This window comes from Equus caballus, chromosome 1, assembly GCF_041296265.1.
Source record: "Equus caballus isolate H_3958 breed thoroughbred chromosome 1, TB-T2T, whole genome shotgun sequence".
Taxonomy (NCBI): Eukaryota; Metazoa; Chordata; class Mammalia; order Perissodactyla; family Equidae; genus Equus; species Equus caballus.
In genome coordinates, this window is record NC_091684.1 from 146,460,891 (window position 1) to 146,477,700 (window position 16,810).

The following is a 16,810-nucleotide window of genomic DNA, read 5'->3' on the forward strand; positions in this document are numbered from 1 at the left end:
TCTCTGTTTATAGAATGTTGATAATAACAGTTGCCCTATCTTTTTTCATAGAGTTGTTTTGAGTGTGAAATGAGATAAGAATGCGAAAATATTTTGTAAGTTTCCATAGAAATGTATGTTTTTGTACTTACTTCACTATTTTAAAAGTATTAACAACATTGATCAGTTTCTCCTACACTTCAAGCTCCTTTCTGGCAAATTAGTAGTTATCTGAGAGGCAAAAAATAAACACACAGAAATATAGTCAGCACCTGTAGGTCATCATGACCTGCAGACTTCCCTGTACCCTCTTGGTTCCTCTGAACCTCTCTGCTCGGAGTGTGGTCTGTGGACCAGAAGCAGCGGCATCACCCGGGAGCTTGTCGAAATGCAGACTCAGGTCCACCCCTGACTTACTGATTCAGAACCTGCATTTTAACAAGATCGCCAGGTGCATATTGAGAAGTGCAATATGGCATACCATATGGCGCTGGGAGCATCCAAGACGATTCTATCCGGTAAAGTAGTGAACATTTTTTATTTTAATTATGAGGTTTGAATATTAGAAGAAAATATTGCTAGCTCATGACACCTGTTATTTCATAGATTTTCCTTAAGGTGAGGCTAACAAGCAGCATTTACATATTTTTAAAAGATCAGTTGATTTAACAAATTATTAAGTAAGAGAGTGATACTTGGATATGGAAAAAATTATGACGGTGGCTCTTGAGTGACTGGCTTTTGGGTAACCTTAGTGTAGAAGTGTGGTGGGACTCGGAGCAGAGTCCTAGTAGGTGTGAAGGACCACAGAGGTGCCTTTAGGCCTAACCAAGGGGACACGTAGAAGGTACAGCATTGTGTTTGCCGGGCACCTCAAGTCAGACTAGGAGTGTCCAGAATCATCTTCCACTAACCAGACGAGAATGCAGACAGAGCTCAAGGTCTAGGGCCCTTTCTTTATCTCTTTCACTCTTTGGGGAAGAGTTCAAGCACCAAATACGCTTCATTTCTTTATATACTACTTAAAGGAACTGTAGAGATAGAAGATCCTTCAGTCCCTTCCTTTATGTCAGCCTTTACCTAATTGTCAGATCTGTGAACCGTTTATCTAAGAAAGTTTTCGTTCCTCATAACTCAGTTTCTCTTGGGACACAATTATGGAGTCAAGTTCAGTTCTTCAAGAGGTCACCTTTTTAAGATTTTGCCGATATTTTTTCCTTCTCTCATTTCTTAAGTAACTTTCAAAACTATGTAGGTAATACAACTAAATTCTTCAAAATTTGGAATGTAGAGAAGGGAAATGCTTTATGAATTATTATGCTGTGCTTGTGCAAGTGCCCTGTATGTTTTCTCAGAACCATTCTAGTTTCCCACACATGCTGCTAAAATAAACACCTGTGTTCTTCTTCAGCTCGTATTCCCATTTTTTTCTCAGCCCTTTTGCATTCCATGTAGACATTACACTCTGATTCTGTGGTCTGGGATTATCCACGTGAATCTGTCACCATAGCCAAATTACACAGTGTAGTTGGGGAGGAATTCCTTGCAAAGAAATTCTCTCACCTGTTATCAGTGTCATTACTCTTCATGAAAAACCTTTCCATAAAGAAGAGCCTGACATTACATTCATATCTTCTGAAAAAAAACCCATGAAACATTAATTGGTGTTAATGTTTAAAAAAAAAACATTCCCAGAGATTTATAAATTGAAGAAGGGTAGTAACTTACACTATTGTAGAGAGTCATATCTGTGAAGATTCTTGAATTGTCCGCATACAAAGCTAACATAGTTAATTTTATTTTTAAAATATTACTCAGACTTTTTATTGTCATCCTGTGGACAGCCTCCACTTTTTGGCTCTTTTTTTTGTTGTAATGGAGATATAATTTCCTTCCTACATTGCTGAGCACTACCTACTTCGTAATTTCTTCCATTTAAAGTAACATGCATAAAACAAAATAAAGAGACAAGCAGCAGATTAGGCAAAAACTTTGCAAATACACATGACAAAGGCCTCATTTCCTCAATATACCTAGAGTTCTTCCAATGACTGAAAAGATGAATAACCCAATAGAAAAATGGCAAAGGATATAAACCTGAAGAAAAACATTGAAAATGGCCAGTAAACATGAAAAGATACTCAGTGCATGTATCATTAAACACAAATCAAAACAAGTTGCCATTTTTCACCCGTCAGGTTAACTGAAATTAAAATGTTTGCAAAACCCTGGTGTTAAAGGGTAGGGAAAAATAGCATGTTATTGGAATTATGAATTGTGTAATGTTTCTGAAGGGCGATTTGGTGATATTTATCAAAATTTGAAATGTACATGAACTTTAACCAGGAAAGTCCACAGATATGCAAAGATATATAAAATGATAGTGTTGCAGCAATATTTATAATAGCCTAAACTGAATGCAATCTCTATGCCCCTCACGACAGTTTACGGTAGTACCGTTATTTATTCAGCCAGTGGAATAACACGCAGCCGTTCAAAAGATGTTAGGTTTATATGAAAGAAAAAAGTGGGAAAAAACCCAAACACAGAAAAAGGAGGAAGAGGGAATAAAAGGATGCTTCATATACTTATATGTGAAAAAAACTTTTTTGAAAAGATTTACCAGCAACGCCTGTTAATTCTGGGAAGAGGTCTGGGAAAGAGAGAGACCTTTAATTATTTAAAAATGTGTAATTCTGAATTTAATTAAAACAATTCTGTGTGCTAAATATTAGTGATTGAGGTGTGTTGAAGGACAATGGTAAACAATCACACCATTTCTCTTCCCCCAGCCGGCACCCTCCACCTGCGCCCCCTCCATCCCCACCCCTGATGGTGACGCTGTTCACCAGTGCTAACTGGGGGTCTTCGCTTCCCCTGAGAGAGAAACACATCAGAGAAGTGTCCAAAAGGCTGGAGGTGGAGGGAAAAACAGAGACTTTGCCCAGTACCAGGCATGAAAAGGCATATGCCAAAAACGTGCCTTTCCTTGGTTATTTCAATTAGCCATTTAAAATAATTCAGATAAACGTCGTGGCATTTTCCTAAAGATGCATTTGGTCTGGCCTTCCCGGGTGCTTATTCCAATTGCCTGTTGCCCCTGTAAGGAACACGAGGTTGTCAAGCCGTCCTCATTTCCACTGCGAGTTTGCGGTGGAGGCTCTGGGTTCTTGATGGAGTTTTTGAAGTGGGCTTTTGCCTTCTTGCAATAGGCCTAGATGGGCCTTGTCCCTCAGCCCCAGGAAGTGCATTTGGACGCCTGGATTGTCGTGGAATAGACCTTTTCCCCTCCTCACCTTTTCCGGTTGCCTAGCGCTTTAAATTTACCCAATAGCATTTTACTTAGTTTTTCTTTTAATACTTCGGAAGGTTATCTAAAATTTTGAAGTACCTCAGTTTTTAAATCAGATAACTGTTCTACATGCATCGTTTTAATATTTAATATAAAATTTAGTATTTAATATTTGCCAGTTTCCAGCTCCCCCCGACATGGTTCACGCAAGGACTTCTTCCAGTGTCCTCTCGTGTCCTTTTACCTTTGAGGTCCTCTTGTCAGTACTCTGCCCGGGTGTCTGGGAGCCATATCTGGAGATGCCCTATGCCAGGTAGTGACCCTTCCACCAGATTTCATGCACAGTTGAATAGGATGATTTTTCAACTTTATTTCTGTTTTTTGCTGCCACATGAGTTCTCCCTCTGCATTTTTGTTCTAATCTGAGCTCCCTGGGAATGACCATGCTCATTTCTTTCAGATGGAGACTATTTTACCTTTACAAGACACGAACCCATTGGAGTGTGTGGACAGATCATCCCGGTGAGTGTATCTCCTCGCGCTTCGTATTTATTTTCATTTGAACCAGTTCTCTTAAAGATACATAAAACACAGACCTCAGTGATGTGTGTTTTCCATTACTGGGGGAGAAAAACTGAGCTCATGTTGTTGACATATCTTTAACAGCCTCCCTGCAAATGCTTATTTGAACAGGTTAATAGGGTTTCAGCTCCGTTACCAGGAGTTGAGTTCTCAAGTCATGGAATTCTCATGATTAAAATAAGCAAAGCAAAGCCCAGTGTATTAATAACCTGCCCTCGGTTATGGATGTCCATTCTGCTTATGGAAAATTAATGCTTTGTTATATTTGCTTGTTTATTTTTTAAAACTGTGACTCACCATCTTTCCAGGCATATTGTTTTATATGGTCTTTTAATCCCATTCTTTCCCACTGTTTCTTTTCACAAGAATCTAGATAGAAGACTCTACAGAAGACACAGCAGTACAATTAACGTCACGGTCATAATTGAAACCATGCCGGGCTGTTGTGTGTCTTGTAAAGGGAAATAGATGTAGTGCGTAGTGTTTGGATTGGAACATTAAACATTGTCTTTTTTCTCTCTCTCTCATACACAGCTTTGGCTCTGTACAGAACATCGAAGCTTCCAGCAGTACTAGCTAAATCGTTCTGGCAAGGATTTCAGGGGAGGCTCAAATTAAACTCTTACAGTACAGACAAGTTTTCTCTTTGCAAAATATGGGAGAATAATTCAAGATAATCTTTGGCTTTGGGGGCCCAAGATTTTTGAGATGTAATACTGTTTTCTTTAATGATCTACAAGTTCCAAGTTACCGTGAAATTTATTAGAGAATGAAAAGGGAAAATGAGAGGTTTGGTTTAAGTTCTTCTGCTCCTAAACCACCCAGGGAAATCCCACTTGGATCAGAGCAGGGTTGAGGTCTGTTGCCTTAATTGCAGGACCTCGAACCTGCTCTTCTTGCCCTTCCCAGATCTCGGAGCTACAGCCTTTGCTGAGAGGACAAGAGCCGCTTGTCAGCCAGCTCCGGCTCAGTTACCGCACTCCCAAGATTTATGTACTGTAGATGGAATTAAAACATCACTGTGGACTCCCAAGTTTATAAACAACTAAGGGGAAAAGAAATTGGGTGTTTGGTGAAGGCAAGACACTTGTATATTTTTGCAAGCTTGCCAGGGCCAGTGAGAATCTTTCAAGGATGGCAGCTGAGATGCTTCAGGCAGAAACACATTGTGGTCAGGGGCTGAAGGCAGGGGCCAAGATTTCTGTTTTCTTTCTTAATGAAATTATCAACGACACCTGATAGTACTGAGGCTCATGCCTGCGCTTATGACAATATGAGCTTAATATCCTTTTAAAATCAGTGGAAGCCTTTTTAGGCCCCCAATTGAGATACTCACATATGCTTTTTAGTCTCCATTAGTTTATTTTGTGGTCGAAGGGAGACAAACTAAAATGTTTGCATACTCATCAGTAGATTTACTTTATTTTTTTGATCATCTGTTTGGTGACAATACATGTATGCCAAGAAGTGATGCTGCCTTGAAATTCACGTTGATTCAAATATAATTCACAGCTGGAGTTTGCTCTTCCAGTTCTTCCACACTGAAGAGCTGTCAAACCAGCCTGAAATCTCTGGTGTAAAAATCACAAATGCAAGTAAAAGGTTTCAGACGCAAGACCTTAGTGAAACCAAAGTCTGATTTTGAAAACATATCAAGTAACAACAATGAAAAACCAAAACTAAGAAAAAACAAAGACTCCCTTTTCCCCGTGAGGTTTCTTTTGGTGGGTAGTTGGAATATAGAATTTGTTCAAGAGAAAAGAGGAGAGATTTTCAGATCAGTCCTATTCTGTTCTTAATGAAGTAATTAAAAAATCTGAACATCTATACTTTGTGGTGGGACGAGATGTATGTTGAGGACTGGCCTGAGAAGTCACAGCTTGAAAACAAAGTCGTGGAGGAATATTTTTCCATCTATCAACCTTGAGTTTTTCCCTTTCAGTGGAACTTCCCCCTGCTGATGTTTGCCTGGAAAATCGCCCCAGCTCTGTGCTGTGGCAATACAGTAGTTATTAAACCAGCGGAGCAAACACCACTCAGCGCGCTCTACATGGGAGCCCTCATCAAGGAGGTAAGAGAAGCCGACCGCAGGAGCGGCTCCCGCTGCCCTTACAGTTGGGGCCTACCGGAGCATATCTGATTTAACGTGCTTCATCAGCTTTCACAAGCCGTGTTTCCTCCAATTCTGTTTTGTTAGGCTGGCTTTCCACCGGGAGTCATCAATATTTTGCCAGGATACGGGCCAACAGCGGGGGCAGCAATAGCTTCTCACATCGGCATAGACAAGATTGCGTTCACAGGGTCCACTGAGGTAGGTACCTGAGAAACCATGGGTGGGGGGCAGCCCTGCAAATGAGTAGAAGGTTTAAAAGAAAACTGAAAATATCAGCTGGAGGCTGGATCCCAAAAGAGCAGTGAGTATCCAAGCTCCCTGGGGGCAGCATTGATGTCACGGCTAGAACACTGGTGAAAGTCAAAGTGAAGGCATGCATTGACCATTGGATGCCACAGATCTCTGAGCGCTTTTGTAGTGCCGTCTGTGTAAAATCTGTCCCAGAAAAACAAACAAAACTCTATATATTTTGAAATGAAAGGAACACATATTAGAGGCAAACACAAACAAACAAACAAACTCTCCCAGAAGAGACTGTCCCAGAAGCTGGGGTTCTAAATACTTTCTTGAGTCAAGAACAATAATGGCAGAAGCAAGTTAAGAAGCTGGAAATCTAAACTAATCTGTGGTTAAAATGAGGTTCAAATAGAAACACAGCTTTCCCTTCTCTTTATTTCACTGGATCCTGTCATTGCAATGGGCAGCTAATTACGCCCGTGAGCCATAGGGGATAATAGAGAGCAGGGGTCAGCAAACTTTTTCTGTAAAAGGCCAGATAGTAAATACTTTAGACTTGGCAGGCAGTACAGCCCCTGTGTCAGCTGCTCAACTGTGCCCTTGTAGCATGAAGTAGCTGTAGGTAATGTATAAGCTGAGCATGGCTACAGGCCTATAGAACTTTATTGGTAGTGAAATATGAATTTCATATAATTTTTACACATCACAAAATATTAATCTTCTTTTGATTTTTTTCCAACCATTTAAAAATACAAAGCTGTTCTTAGCTTGACAGGCCATACTAAAATAGGCAACAGGCTAAATTTGACCCCTGGGCTGTTGTTTACTGACCCCTGATATAGAGTCACAAGTCTGCTTAGAGAGATTTCTTATAAAATGTTACTCCTCACTGTCTTGGATTCAGGTAACAGATGATAAAAAAGAGGATCTGATTTATTGTTTCAAGTAGAACTTTAAGGTGTCGTCACTATTGAGCAAAGGATGTTTGCAGCTCTAGAACAGTGCTACCTACTAGACATATTATGAGAGAAATATTTGTAGTTGAAAATTTGCTATTAGCCACATTAAAAAAATTTTTAAAAAACAAGTGAAGTTAATTTTAATAATATGTTTTATTTAATCTGGTATTTCCAAAATATTATCATTTCAACTTATGATCAAGATAAAAATCATTATCACTGTATTTTGCATTCTCTTTTCAATGTGAGGTCTTTGAAATCTGGTGTATATTTTACATTTATAACCTGTCTCAGTTCAGACTAGCCACTTCCAAGTGCTCTGTAGCCATGTGTGGCTGGTGAATACCGTATTGGACAGCGCAGGTCTAGGGACTGGGTTATATCAGCTGATACAGTTCATGATACTTGGTTAAACTGTCTTATGTTAAAAATTTTCTTAATAGATTCAGTAATAAACCTGAGTGTTAATTTATAGTTAGAGATTATTGAGTTTTGATGTTTGTCAGGAGCTAATCATGTTTGTTTCAAAACCTTTTATTCTAATTGTATTTGTTATAGTAATTTTGTGATTTTAATGAAATCTGTGAGCCAAAATGTGAGTTTGGAAGGGAATTATTGTTTCTATTTAAACTAAGTCTAAAGATTTGCTAAGGGCTAGATGCTAAGGAAAACTGTGGTCAACTAGGAGTGGGCAAGACCATTGTAAAAGATTGGGGAAAAATATAAATCTAGATAGAATGTGTACTGGATTGTTTTGCAAATGTTTTTAAGTCTTCACTCCACTTTAAAGAAACTGAAACTAGAAATCTTAAACAATATTTTAGGAGTATGCTTTAATCAGAAAGGACAAGTGGACCCATAATTAAAGAATAAAGTCCTTGGTTCTATTGCCAAAGACTGGAAAATGAATGTATATATATTTTTTATTAAAATGAAATACTTAAATTATCTTTCCCTGCTTTAGCCTCTTTTTCAGTTAACCAACCAGTGGTCCTGGTTGAGTTAGTTAAGAGGCTTCTACTGTATGATTTTTTTTAATAAAATTGAGATCATGATATATAAAATGAGATATAACACCTAGTATGTCAGTACCTGTAGATCTTCGTTCTTTCCGCTAGCTGAGTAGAATGCTCTTGCATCAAGGTATTGTAGTTTAATTAGACTTACTAAGGTACACGTCAGATTTTTTTTCCTTTTTTCCTTATTATACAGACTACTGCAATAAAAGTCCTTGGGGATCCAAGACGAATTTTGTATATATACAAATATATTATATATGTATAAGATATTCTGTTGGATACATTTTAGAAGTGGAATTGCAAGATAAAGAGATGTATGTTTTAACTTGCTTATTACTAAGAATACGTTAGAGGGATGGTTTCATTTATAAGATCTCTTTATGTATTAAGTGTGTTAATCTTCTGGTCCTTGTAGAATTTGCAGATATTCCAAGTTTGTTCTTTGGTTTTAAAGTTTTTTTAAATAGAGTTATTTACCATGCACAAGTTTAAATTTGTATGTGGTCATATCTTTCAGTCTTTGTCTTAATGGCTTTGGGTTTCCTGTCATCTTTAGAGAAACCCCTTCAAGATTATGCAAATGATCCTTAACATTTTCTATCAGTACCTTTATAATTTTGTTTTTGTCTAAATCTTTAATCTGGTTGGAGTTTATTTTCACGTGTAATGAAAGGTGAGACCTAAGTTTACTTTTTTATAAATTACTTCAACACCATTTATTAAACAGTCTATCTCTTTGCAGCTCACTTGAACACAACATTAAGATTATAGGATAAATTTTCATATGTACATGTTTCTGCTTTAGGACTCACAATTTTATTTGTCTGGTCTTTCCCTGGTACCAGGTTGCTTTAATTACTAGGTTTAAAAGATGTGTTGCAATATGGTAGGCAGGATACCCTCTTATTTGGTTTTTCAAAACCTTTTGACACTTCTTGACCGTTCTTTCAGGTAAAGTTTCAAATCAGTTTTCTAAGTGCCTTACCTTCCTCCCAAAAACGCTCACTGGAATTTTGATTGTCCGTATTAAATTGAGGGTAGGGGCTTTCTCCAAAAGACTGACTCCTCATCTAGTAACATGGTATAAATCTCTTTGTTTATTTGTCCTGTAATGTTCATCACTGAAGTCATCATACAGGTCTTAGGCATTTCTTGATAAATTAGTTTTTAGGCATTTAACTTTTTCTTCCAAGGATATTTCAGTCTAAAACCTGAGCACCTCATTTCTTTAAAGTCACAATATCATGTATGGGAAAGTTATATTCAATGGATGACCTGCTCTTCCAGGCCAGACAAGAAGTGGTATAGTGAGTCAGCAAGAACATAAGCACTTGTTTCTAGGTTGCTTGGGTTCAAATCTCTCTTTGGCCATTTAAAAATTTTTTTAAACTTTTTAAAAGACTATTGAAGTATAATTTACGTACAATAAAATGCACCCATTTAAGTACCAAATGTACACACTCATATAACCATCACCCAAATCAAGATAGACTATTTCCACACTGTAGAAAGATTACTCATGCCTCTTTGTGGCTAACACACTTGGCCCCAGGCAGCCATTGACTTTTTATTAATTTTGCCTATTCTAGAACTTCATGTAAATGGAATAATACATTATGTACTCCCCTGTGTTGGTTGTCGTTCAATATTTAATGAATTATTGATATAGTTGTGTTTAAATCTCCCATCTTAATTTTTGTTTTCTTCTTGTCCCATTTGGGTTTTTGTTCCTTTTTTCCTCTTTTCTTCCTCCTTTTGCATGAATTGAGTACTCCGTTTTATCTTTTATTTTGGATTATTAGCTATACCTCTTTTTTAAGTGGATGCTTTAGTAATTAGAATATACATCTTAATCACAGTCTGCCATTAAATGCTATTATGTTACTTCATACAAATGTCATAACTGTACAACAGAATTCTTCCTTTTTTCATCCTGTCCTTTATGCTGTTGTTGTCCTATAATTTACTTTTACATGTGTTATATACCCATAGTACATTGCTACTCTTTTAAAAACTCAACTTTTTGAAAAATTTTCAAAATGAGAGAACAAAATTATTTTACATTTACTTACATACTTGCCATTTCCGGCCCTCTTCTTTTTCTGGTCTGGGCCCAAGTTTCTTTCTGATATCATTTCCTTCTGTGTAAAGATCTTTATTTAAAATTTTATGTAGTTCAGGTCTGTTAGTGACAAATTCTTTCAGCTTTTTGTTTGTCTGAAAATGTATTTTGTTTTCATTTTTTATAACTTTTTTCTGAATATAGAATTCTGATTTCAGAGTTTTTCTTTTGTTTTATTTTACCTTCAACACATTAAAGATGTCATTCTGCTTTCTTCTGACTTGCACTGTTTCTGATGAGACGTTAGTAGTCACTCTTATCTTTGTTTTGCTGTGCATAATGATTTTTCTTCGGCTGCTTTTAAGATAGTTTCTTTTTACTGCTTTTTAACAATTTAATTATGATGTGCTTCTGTGTAGTTTTCTTACTAATTGAGGTTTAGTGAAAATTCTTGGATCTATGAATTTATAGTTGGATTTATGAGTTTATAGTTTTCATCAAATTTGGAAAACCTTGACCATTGCTTTCTTCAAATACGTCTATCTTTTTGCTTTTTTTATTTCTGTTCATTTTTGAAAGCATGCTGAATATTGTGGCCATTACGTTATTGAACACGTGGATTTTGTTGTCTTTCTTTAAAGAGTGCTGGGCTTTTTTTTCCTGACAGGCAGTTAAGTCGACTGCAGTACAACTTGACTCTTTTGGCACTGAGTTTTAAGCTTTGTTAGGACTAGTTTATCTTTTGCTAAGATTCTAAAATGTACTAAGATTACTAAATTCAGATCGTTCTGGAGTTTCTATTGAATGCTGTCAGTGTTCATGTTGAACACTCTTTCCACTCTGGCTGGTCAGAATTCCAATATCCCGCAGCCCCGTATGAGCTCTGGGAATTATTCAGCATACGGATTACCTGGTCTTTGTTCTTTATCCATTCTCGTGGAGTCTCAGCCTACATATTCCCAGCTTAGCATTCAGCCAAAGACTCAAGAGGACCCCGTGCAGGTTTCTGGACCTCCTCCCCTGGCCCGATACTAAGCCCCTCACATTTTAGTCGCTTCAGCCTCTATGAACTCTAATCTATTCCATCAATTCAGCGAAACCATGTTCTACGTTGGTCTCCCCATCTCATGCTGAAGTCTAGGAAGTCTTGGCAGAAAGATCTTCCTTTATTTCTTTCTCTTATCTCTAGAATCACAATCTCTTACTGCCCCACGTTCAGCTTGAAGAAAGCAGTTTCATGTACTTTTCTAGTTGTTTATAGTGGGAAGGCAAGTATAGTGCCAGTTACTCCATTATGACCAGAAGCAGAAGCCTCTGTGGCATCTTTTGATTAATTTTGATGTTGTTCTTTGATTTCTTCCTTTAGGTTTCAGGCAGATCACTTAGCCTCATAGTTTATCATTGCCTCCAATTGTATGTATTGTAGTCAGTGAGGTTACAAATTTATTACTTCGCTTGATATAACTAAAGTCTTAAGAATACAACCCTAAAGACATTTGGCTTCAGGAAAGTCCTTGGTTTGTTTGGTATAGAATATTTAAAAAGTACTTTAGTCCCATAAATAGCTTATTTTTAATCTCTTTGGGTGAATTGATTTGCTTATCAGTTTAGTGTTGATTTTTTTAGCTTTGGCTTCAGAAGATGACAGTTTCTGGTCACATAAGCAGATTTTGCGGGGAGGAGTGGCATTCTCTTTGGAGTCTGTCCCCTAGGCATTCTCCTCACTACTGCAAGAAGTATCTGATGTGTAGTCAACATGCATTATAAGTATTTTTTAGCTACATGAAGAAGGAAAGATTGAATTTGAGAAATGAAAACTTAATCTCAGACCTAAAAGGTGATATATTAATGGAACACTTTCCTTCTTTAAAATGCCACCAAAGGATTAGAGTTTAATATCTTTTATTTTGTAGCTATACAATTATGGACTAGTCACTTAATTCTGTACAAAATTGTTTTAATAATAGTAAGCACACATATTTCTCAAGGTTGTGAGAATTAAATGCAGTATGAGTTTTGTAAAGTGTAAGCAGTAACCAAATGTTAGTTAGTGATGCGACATCAGCATCCCAAGAAGGGAAAGATCTCTGGGAGTTCAATGGTCTGTCAGGTCATCAAGAGAAAGGGAAATCTGATATAACTCTTGTAGGATATGGTTAAATAGAGTGAATTGGGAAGAAGAAGCCGTATTGGTCAACAGCTGGAGGCTGGAGAGTACAGAAAGTCTTAGTGGAGTAGAGTGGGGATCGGGGAGAAACGTTAGGAGGCAGATGAACTAGAAAGTAACATTCTGCAAATCAAGCCATTGAAAAGAATTCTCAGTTAAAAAATTGAGGCCAAAGTTTAGAAGACCTTCTAGAAAAGACATTACATGAAAACTGTACACCAGTATCCTTTATGAATGTAGTCACAAAAATCCTCAACAAAATACTAGCAAACAGAATCCAGTGACATATAAAAAGGATCATACACTATGATCAATTGGGATTTATCCCAGGAATGCAAGGTTGGTTTAATATCCAAGAATCAATCAATGTAATAATCTATATTGATAGAATAAAGGACAAAACCACACAATCATCTCCATAGAGACATAAAAATTATTTCACAAAAATCTAAGACCACACAGAAACTTGTCAGAAATGTGATTCCTAATTGCCAAAAAGTGCAAATAACCGAAATGTCCATCAAATGAGGAGTTGTTAAACAGAATGTGGTATCTCCATATCCATACAAGGCAATATTCAGCCATGAAAAGGAATGAAGTATTGATACATGCTACAACATGGTCGAACCTTAAAGACATTATGCTAGATGAAAGAAATCAGTCAAAAAAGGCCACATATTATATGATCCTATTTATAGGAAATGTCCAGAATAGGCAAATCTATAGATAGAAAATAGATTAGTGGTTGCCAGAGGCTGGAAGAAGGGGAGAATGGGGAATGACTGCTAATGGATATGGAGGGTTTTTGGGGGATGATGAAATGTTCTGGAATTAGATAGTAGTAATCATTGTGATGGTTACACAACTCTCTGAATATGCTAAAAACCATTGAAATGTACACTTCGAAGGAGGATTTTATGGTGTATGAACTATATCTCAATAAAGCTGTTAAAATGGATGATTTTTTAAAAGTATTTAAGGTTTTGAATTGTAGATATTAATAGCCAACATAGATATAGCACTTACTGTGTGCCAGGTACCTGCTAAATGCTTTGCATATATCATCTCACTACGTCTTCACAACAATTCTAGGAGATACCCAGGTGAGCAAAGGGTGACTGGGAGAGGTTAGATTACCTGCCCGTGGTCACATGCTAGTAAGTTGTAGGTCTGAGAGTCATACCCAGAGCCTATACTCCAAACCACAGTCTTACGCTGCCTCCCTGGCTGAGGGACTGTACACCATCCCATTGGAGGGGGGAGACATTAAAAATCCAGAAGGACATATCAAAGGGGATACTTAGGAAGGTTAATTTCTACGTAGAGCATGTTTTGTTCAAAGCATGGTTGAAAGTGTCTAATTCTAAAGGGCTATAGACACTGTTCTAAGTCAGTTTTTTCCCTTTTCTTCTAAAATTACTTTAAAATTCCTCTTTAGCCTCTTTACATCTCATTTGGTACAATATAGAGCTTCCCTCTGACACCCTCTGAAATAGAACTTAAAGTTTTAAACCCAAGATGTCTTAACTCAATTCCACAAATATTTGTCGAGCACTTATTAAATGTCAAGTACTATGCTAGACCATAGAGAACTTATGTGATTCCATCTAACCCAGGTGATAATCTGTGAACACGTGTTGAGAGTGTTCACAGTGTGGTGTGTATGGGAGTATGGAGGAAGAGAAGAATAATTCTGCACCATTATACTTAAAAATGTCCTGATGTTGAAGATGCTTTCTAAGATCAAGGCTGGAACTAAAATTCTCTTGTTCAACATAGTTTTCACATGTATCTGTGCACTAAGGAGAAATATCGTTGGTTCAGGATATTTAAATTTAAATCAAAAACTACTTCATTCAAAGATAATATTTAAGAAAAAGATAATTCTACATTTTAATTCCACAGTTGTTAATATTCACAACTGGGAAGAATGGAGGCCTATCTTTCTTTTCTCTTTGGAGAAAATGAAATTGTAGTGGTATGGGAACCAGAGTACAAAAAGGACTTGGAGGAAAGGAACCCCAGATGTGGGGACCCTTGTGAGAAACGTGTTGCTTGATATTGGCAGATGGTCAACAAATACTGGTATCATTTAATTCTCAGAATCATTTCCCGTGCCTGATCTTAAGGCCCAGCACTTTCAAAAAACTTAATACTTATTTTGCTGGACTGTAAAATGGGAGATTAGGTTTCGCTGTTGCCTCTCAATAGCCAGTGCCTTTTCATTTTTTGTCATTTCAGGCAGCTCTACTTTTAACAGGCATCCGGAGCTGTAGATTTTAAACTAGTTCAGTGTGTGTCTGTCCTTTAGAGTCTCTTCTGGAAGTGAAAAGTGTTATAGAGATGGAAAACAGCACCACCACCAAAAACCAGCCCTAAGGACCTAAATCATGACAGATGGTACAAGTTGAGGAGTTAGTGAGTGTCTGATTTCCTTGTGCCCTGAGCTCTTGGTAGAGTGAGATGTTCAACGAGTGCCAAACACATAATTCCAGTGTTCTAATGAAAGTACTTAATATTTAAGGGATGCAAAAGTGTGTAAAAGTTAGGTCAAATGTTAGGTTTTCCCCTATACCTATTTCACATAAATCATATTCCTAATCCTCAGGTTGTATTACTCTCACCTACATTCAGGCCGAGTAATTTGCATCTACAAAACTATCCAGTGGCTGCTCGTAAGCAAAGGCAGTAACTGAGCTGAACAGTTAATAATCAGTCCGATCAATCTCATGATCAACGAATTTTACATTAGTTTAGGAAATTTAGAGCTTTAATGCAGTTCAGCTTGAGTTAATTTCTTTCAATCCTTTATTTAGAGTCTCTTAAAGGAAAATAAAGTATCCTCATCACTTTGCTAAAATGAAAGCTTGAAAGAACGCTGTGTCACAACACATACGTTGCCTCTCTGAAAAAACTAGAGGAAATCTTCACTTTTTCAATAAGAAATTCCAAACACAGTCTCCAAATCATACTAAAAGCAATCAAAATTGAGTGAGATACTTCAGACCCATCTCAGAAAACTAGGCATAATTTAAACCTCTATAATGGTGGTGTGGATTCGTTCATGGTACGTGTTATTATTTAACCTCTCCAGCCCTCAGATTTCCTGTCTGTGGATAAGGGATGATTGTACCTAAAGGATGGACTGTGAGGATGGAATAAGCTAGTATATCTAAAGTGTTAGCACAGGGCCTGGTTCTTAGTGAAGTGTCAGTAGATATCAGCTATCATTGTTTTCTGTTTCTTTTTACTTGAAATTCATGGAATAATTTATGCTTGGGAAAGTGTGGTATGGTAGAAGGGAGCAAAATTCAACCAATCGCAGCTCTCCTCCTGTGTGACCTTTGGCAATTTATTTCGTCTTTCTGATCTCTCATTTCTTCATCTGTTAAGAGGCCCTGTGAATACCTGCTTATAGGTTTATTTGTAGATTAATTAAGATCATGTATTTGAAAGGCCCGGTCCTATTGTTTGGCACATTGTAAGAACTCAGTAAATATTAGTTGAACCTGAAACTTCCATTTGCAAATAATGTGTCTGTGGAAAACTAATTCCTGCTCTCCTCTGGCAGTTTTACTTTTCTTTTGTTTGTTTTATGGCTTTTATAAATATTTTACAGATATTTTTGTCTTCTAATAAATGTTTATTTTTTCTGTTTTTTGCTGTTCTATTTCACTTTTTTTTGGAAGATCGCCTGGGTGCTTGCTTGGATAAACTGATTCTGAATCCTTTTTCTTTTTAAGTGAAATAGTGTCCTTGATTTAGAAAGTAGTGCTGGAAGAGAACATTTGGTACCTATTAAGGAGCTCACTTAGGACTCGGCTATGGCCTAGAGCAGGGCCACTCCTTTAACCTCAGTTTGCTAGAACTGAATTCTGGTGTAGGAGGAATTTCTTTGCAGCAAAATGTAATCTAGTTGCCATTGTTTTTCAGTAGTTCTTCAAAGACTCCCTCACTGGCAGTGATGGGGGCATGGAGCTGGTGGGTGGAGAGAGGGGCTATTTAGATGCAGATTCCTGGGCACCACCCAGGATCTTCTAAAGTAGAACATTTGGAAATGGGGTCCAGGAATTCTCATTTTGATAAGCTTTTGTAATGATTCTTATGTTTATTAACATTCAAGAACCACTAGTTTACCCAGAATTTAACTAGTTGGGTTGTATTCCAGAACATGTTCCCAGGCCCATTTAAGAAAAAAACTACAGCTCTGAGTTGATGACTTTGATCATCTTAGAACTGAGATTCCTCTTTCCTCCAATAAGCATTTTAATTCCTCACTGTGTGCCAGGCACTGGTAAATTTGCCCTTAAGTCACTCCTTATTTTCCAAATGAAGGAACCCTGGGTCCACCCAGCTTACAGAATGTAGAACTAATTCGTGGTGAAATCACCTGAGTTCTT

General features: G+C 37.3%; 1 protein-coding gene across 2 annotated transcripts in view; it reads left to right on the forward strand.

Moving 5' to 3' along the window:
• ALDH1A2 (aldehyde dehydrogenase 1 family member A2) overlaps window positions 1–16,810 on the forward strand; it is a 91,749-nt gene that overhangs the window by 49,888 nt on the left and 25,051 nt on the right. For both annotated transcript variants that reach the window (XM_070270965.1, XM_070270969.1), the window contains 3 exons: window positions 3,732–3,793; window positions 5,796–5,924; window positions 6,051–6,164. In XM_070270965.1, coding sequence (XP_070127066.1) covers window positions 3,732–3,793; window positions 5,796–5,924; window positions 6,051–6,164 — 305 coding nt within the window. The remainder of the gene's footprint in view (window positions 1–3,731; window positions 3,794–5,795; window positions 5,925–6,050; window positions 6,165–16,810) is intronic.